Raw genomic sequence first — 6,417 nt, 5'->3', positions numbered from 1 at the left:
TAATTTGTAATGGAATAAGCTATGTTCAAAATCACTTCAATACGTCGGATGAATACTCCCCATGTAATTGACAGCTTTAAGCTTTGCCATAATGGTGGATTTAACCAGAGTTTCAAGGAATTAAAAAGAGAGCACTCAAAAAAGAAGTCAAATGAATTTTTCTTGTTTCCTTACAATTCCCAGTAGCAATGAGCCTCATTCTGTATCAAGCAAAGTAATAGCAGAAGCAAGGCCAAAAGGGTCCCCTGTCCTTCATCTCACTGTGAATCTGATCAAGGGAAAGTGATTCTTAAATATAATCCAAACTAAAATATATACAATATGGACCCTTCTGATTGAGGGTGTAAGCAAGGGGGGAAAGAAAAGATGTGGAGCAGAAAGATGATGAAAGTTCGTGTTCATAAAAGTGTACAAGTGGAAGTAGATACATCATCATCTGCACATGGAGATAAAAGGTCGATACATACTTGGCACACACATGTTTTTCCAATAACTAGACTGTGTAGCCAGGTAAGCCAGTTCCGTCGAGGGCAGCCGGACCAAGAAATCCGCTGCCAACTTCACCTTAACTACATCCAAATCCTAATACAAATTAAAACACTTTGAACCCGAATTCAATACACATGGAACATTAGATAGAGTTGTTACCCATTCATTAAGAACATATCTAGATCTGCTCTTTCAAAACAAGGTAGTAGGTAATACAGAGATATACTCATAGCAAACAGAAGGAATAGCACAGACTGGGACACCCGTAGCTTTCTTTGTCAAGACAACACCACCGGTGAAACGGTTATGTTTCTAATCAATTCATAACCCAAGAAATGGACACTGTTTTCTTGCATGTTCTGGTATCAATTTCACCAATATCTCAACAGGCACACCCTTCAATTCTAGTCAAATGAAGCAGCAGCAGTAGCCACAACATTAAATGCAGAAAATTAATTAGCATGTCAACTAGGATAATAGTTGGAATAAAATAGTTTGCACTCATTTTTTCAATAAAAACATATTATCTCTGACCATACCATGAGCTTTAAAGTTGAATAGTGGTGGAAGGAAGCGTCCATTAGGCAATCGGGTATTCGGGTCACGAAGCTCATCAAAAAATTGATGAGTCAAGGCATCCAACTGTATCATATGTCAAATGGAATCAATTAATTCTAACATTACAATTGAGAAACCTATTATAACAAAATGCAGATATGAGAACATGAGAACAGGTAGATGTCTTGCACATGAAGACAACAAGTCAACAACCATGCTACCCCAAAGGGCTAAAAGTCAAAAGATTGATGTTATCAGATTGAATTTCAGAGGTCCTTCTCATTAGGTGGAAATATATATTGCTCAACAGGACAACCCATATAAAGATCACTTTTTGATAGCCACCTATTCTCTAATATTATTGATTCATGCACTACGCACAGCTAATCTAAAATTGGTAGAAGGAACCATTTTACTGAAGAGTTTCTTCTCCAATCAATGATAGAGCATTTTCAAATACAAAAAAATGAAAAAGTAAAATGCTTAAATAGTCCAAGGTTGGGAACCAAAACACTAATATACAAGCGTATTTTAAAAAACAAAAAATAAAAATAAATTAGAAAAAATGTTGTAGAAGTTGATAACAGAAGACGATGAGGACAAAAGACACAATACCATCAGAATTTTAAAGCAGATCAAGATAATGGCAGTCAGTATATCTAATTTTCATTTCATCTGTACAGCCCAAATACAGAATATAAACGTTATGTATTAGCATGGGAATACATGGCAAGTCTGCAGTAAGACCAGATACTTACCGCTGTGCACCTTAGGTTAGGAGAGTATTGCAATAGTCTAGACACAAGATCAACGGCTTCTGGTGGCATACGTTTGTGAAATATCTGCATGATAAGTCAATACCTAAATACATAGTTCAGAAAAAGTAATAAATAAATACATATACATGCAACATTTCCATATACAATTACCTTGTGCCATGGGTGGGCTTTAATTTGAGGGAATTTATATTCTGTATAATTGGGATTCATGCATTTAATTTCTTCTCTGGTAGGAGTGCCCAAAACCTACAAATACCAGTTCTATTACATACAAGAAGTACATAAAGCTTAGAACAACACTTAGGGATAAAGTAAAAACCGTAGGAAGGAAAATGGTAATCATCCTCAGGATTGCAATATTAAAAATAGGTGGTTTTTTGTCATCCAAGAAAAGTCCCAAGATTTAACCAGCCAATACAAATCAATGAAGAAAAGTTCTAAGAATTAACCAGCCAATACAAATCAGTGGAGAGATATACATTAAACATTTAAAACACAATAGCAAATTTACTTTCTCCCTTTTTTTCTTGGAAAAGAAAAATGTGATAAGCAGATTGAGGTTCGGAAAATTCTAACAGTGAATTTACTTTATAAAACTCAGTCAGCACAATCTTGACTGATTCTTTGGATTTCCTACATTAAATCATGTAAAAAAGACAGCTTAACACTGTAAACATCATTGGGAAGTGTTAGGAGCATGATTTGCAATATTTACTCAGAAATTTGAAATGTCGAAGCTACCTTAATGATCTCAACAAGCTGGTCAACTCCACTCTCTCCAGGAAAAAGAGGCTGGTACAAAATAAATAAATAAATCTTTATTTTCCATAAATTTCATACTAAAAAACATGCAAAATAGCAAACACATACAACCAAATACCTGACCAAGCAATAGCTCAGCAAGAACACAACCTGCAGACCATATATCAATTGCTGTAGTATACTCTGTTGCTCCAAAAATAAGCTCAGGAGCTCTATAGTATCTTGAACAGATGTAGGATATATTTGGCTCCCCTTTTACCTGTACACCACAAAAAACATAATCGCATCTACTTGGTCAGACAACAATCAACCCAAATGACCTTTTATTATGAGAAAAAGAAGAAAGAACATACCAGGACTTTTGCACTCCCAAAATCACATAGTTTAACCTGGTGAGTATGTGGGTTCACCTGCATAAATTGATAGAAAGAAGAAACAAATTATGTATATGGTGTCGAGAGAAAATAATGAGGATCCTAATTTTTGCTTTTCTCAACTTACCAAAAGATTTTGAGGTTTAATGTCCCGATGGCACACCCCAATACAACGGTGGATATATGACAATGCTCTAAAAATCTGTGATAATAACATTTAGAGAGAGAGAGATAAAACTTAAGCCAATCAATCATCCACCATTACTTTCTAAACTCATTAACCAAAGAAAAATACACAAGAAAAACTAATGTGTAATAAAAGTGAAAAAGAAATGGTATGTTCAACTTCAAACCACCGAATGGAATGGAATGGATCTAATATGGTTTTTCTTTCTCCTTAACTAACTGGCTTATATTACGTTTCTTGAAAAGATATTCAGAAGAACAATACCTGGTACATGTAAAGTTTTACATAGATCAGTGGCATCCTCTGATTCAACTTGTTGTAGTGCTTTATCACCCTATGAACTGTTTCGGGGACATACTCGAGAACCAAGTTGAGATACAGTTCATCTTTTTCGGTGGTTGAGAAGAAGCAGTGCTTTAATGCAACAACATTTGGATGGTCAAGAAGCCGCATAGTTTGCAGCTCACGGTTCTTGTACCTTTTGTCTTGGAGAACCTTCTTTATAGCCACAGTTTCCCCAGTCTCTAAGCACTTTGCCTAAACAAGATACAGAAAATAATAAATGCATGTACAAAGTACGCATCCTCAATATCTGAAAATCCTAAAAAGGTAAATTTTTAGAAACATGAAAAGGTAAAAGCCGCCATCAGTTGGGAAAAAAATTGCAAACATTACTTGAAACACGACTCCAAATGATCCATGCCCAACAGCACGTTCTGCCATGTAGCTGATTGTCTGCATTGTAATACCACATACTATTAGAGGCACAAGAAACAATGACTAAAAGATAATAAGTAAAAAACCCATGCTAACGACATAATAATTTATATTTCAGATTCAAAACATAGGTACAAAATGTAATGAATTGCAGCACTTAGAAGCAAAGAGAATTGACCGACATATAATATATGCAATCTCACACTAGTAAATGTTGGTCAGCCCGCTCAGATGAGTGCACACACTTAAAAAGAATGTGATACAAGAAATTGAATATCATAAATTTCATGCCTGCTTTGAGTAGCCATTTCGACCACCAATTGTTGTCACAATTATATGGCCAGTCTCTGTCCCATTGCCATCTACAACAGTTGCCTCCACTTCCTAAGCCATTGTTTCAACTCATGAGAACTCATAGAAAAGAACGAGAACGAAGTCCAAAACTAATTCAGGTAAACGATAGCAATTAGAAACAAAATTTAAGGGCATCAAAGGATCCAAGCGTACCTTGTCATCTCTAATTTTCATGTCATTCATCTCTTCAGGTAACTTATCGACACCAACATTATGACCAGCTGGTTCTCTCAAACTTGAAGTAGAAACAACACCCATAGAAGCCATTTCTTGAAATTGTCACGAGCTTTCTTCAGTGAATGATCCTTATAAAACTAACCATTCACCTGTTGAAATCAAATCAGATAAGCTATCACTTAATCATATATCTTCATTCCAGTAACGTCTACCACATTATTCAATCCTTTTGACACAATTTTCGCGAAATATTAATATGATCTGCATCAACTATTCAACCCTGGCTGGGAAGAATAATTCCTACTTCACTACAGTTTAGACTTAACATTCCACGTTGCACTTTCCTGGAAATTCACAGCTCCTAGGACCCAGAAGAAGAAAAACACTATGCTAAATCGGGCACATTAATCCACTACAAAGCCCACAGAAATCATTCGACTATTTCTGCTTTTCTATTCATTGACCATTTTGCAGAAAATGAAACCAAGTACCCAAAAGGTGTTCATCTTCATATCTGTCATTCTCTCGCCTTTATAAAGTTTCGACTCAAACCATTATTCATCCAAACCATCTCTAAACGGTAAAAGAACCTTCTCAAGAAATCCTCGCAAGAAACAAAATGCGATCTGACTTCAAAACAAGGGTATAGGTCAACGTAACAGAAACTGGAGGGAAAAACCCGCAATATATAGAGAAATAAAACTCGAAACTAAAGACGGAGGTCATACAAAAGCAAATACAACATAAAATATTAGATAATCAATCCACCAATCCCATCGGAAGCTGCAAAAACCATCGGACCAAAAACGAACATAAACGCAGAGGAGAAAGAAAAACAACAAACAAGTGGGTGATCCAGATAAATGACTCGAAATGATCCTACCCAAGAACATCACCATCCAGATAAAGAAAACCCATTGCAAGGGAGAAATTTAAAAAAAAAAAAAACAGAATCAAAATAAGAAACCCATTACCGATTGAATGTAAAATCTTCAGACATGGAGGAGAAAACAGAGAAGCAGATTCGTGGGAGAAAATCAAAGGGTCAGAATCAGATCCGCGAGAAAGTTTCGTAAGGTGTGCGATGTGAAGAACTGGGTTTTCCCTTTTGGATTTTGCGTTAGGAGAGAGAGAAGAAATGGAATGGAATGGAAAGAAAGAGTTTTTATTTTATTTTTTTACTTTATTGTATTGCAATGGTATGTGCTATAATGCGCTGGTGACAGTCAAAGAAAAAGAAGAGCCCAGCAAAATGGAAATAGGTGTCCTTACATTTCTTTATTAGTAAATTAATTAAATAAACTTATGACTATTTTAATGATTAAGAAAATTAAGATTAAAATCTGAGCTAAGTCCAGCTTGCCTTTCTCTTTTGACCATTCAACCTTCCTTTACTCTCTCTCTTTCTAAATCTTTTTGAGGAATTTCAAGGGTGATGAAGAGAACCCCTCTCCTTATTTCTGTGGGCACCTCATTTTCCCCAAGGAAAAAAAAAACCCTATTTGATTACATAAACTTTCTGATTTATTAGACTTCAATTAGTTAGTTCCCCTATTTTTCAACCCCACTTTTTCTTTTTGCTTCCTTTTCCCATGATTTCTAAAACCCATTCAATTCAATTCGTCGTGCAAGGAGCATTTGTAATTTTCTCCATAATAAATTGCAAGAGATAGACTATTTCTTTCGAGCAAGTTATTACATGTGCTCATCATTGAACTATGCTCATTTTATTGATCTACATAATAATTAGAGTACTTGACGTGATTGAAACAACTAATAATCTCTTCTCTTTATGGAAAATGAAAATAATCTGAAATTACAATAATAGGCATTCTTTGGAGATAGCCAAAAGGTCTATTGAAAAGGAAATGGGAGGGGAGATTGGTTGGGGCCTAAAAATGGAAGATCGAAAAGACAGCAGCAAATAAATCTAGAAATAGAAGTAATGTAGAGATGGAATGGCAGAAGGCCACCATTTGCATGAAACCAAAGAAGAAATTCAAAACCATGTGAAGATTAG

General features: G+C 35.4%; 1 protein-coding gene across 1 annotated transcript; it reads right to left on the bottom strand.

Moving 5' to 3' along the window:
• Positions 1–382: 382 nt before the first annotated feature.
• Positions 383–5,692, bottom strand: LOC120071057 (shaggy-related kinase 11). Its single transcript, XM_039023064.2, has 13 exons — positions 5,372–5,692; positions 4,374–4,546; positions 4,158–4,250; positions 3,825–3,884; positions 3,414–3,686; positions 3,090–3,164; positions 2,942–2,998; positions 2,707–2,847; positions 2,568–2,618; positions 1,977–2,072; positions 1,806–1,889; positions 1,029–1,131; positions 383–893 (listed from the first exon to the last, which is right to left on the bottom strand). Exons 2-13 carry the CDS (start codon positions 4,485–4,487, stop codon positions 811–813), a joined length of 1,230 nt encoding a protein of 409 aa, XP_038878992.1. The 5' UTR covers positions 4,488–4,546; positions 5,372–5,692; the 3' UTR covers positions 383–810.
• Between the last annotated feature and the right edge of the window lie 725 nt (positions 5,693–6,417).

This window comes from Benincasa hispida, chromosome 2 (genome assembly GCF_027475165.1).
Source record: "Benincasa hispida cultivar pf3 chromosome 2, pf3_genome.v1.1, whole genome shotgun sequence".
Lineage (NCBI taxonomy): Eukaryota > Viridiplantae > Streptophyta > Magnoliopsida > Cucurbitales > Cucurbitaceae > Benincasa > Benincasa hispida.
The sequence above is the reverse complement of the archived record's forward strand: the minus strand, read 5'-3'. Positions and strand labels throughout refer to the sequence as shown.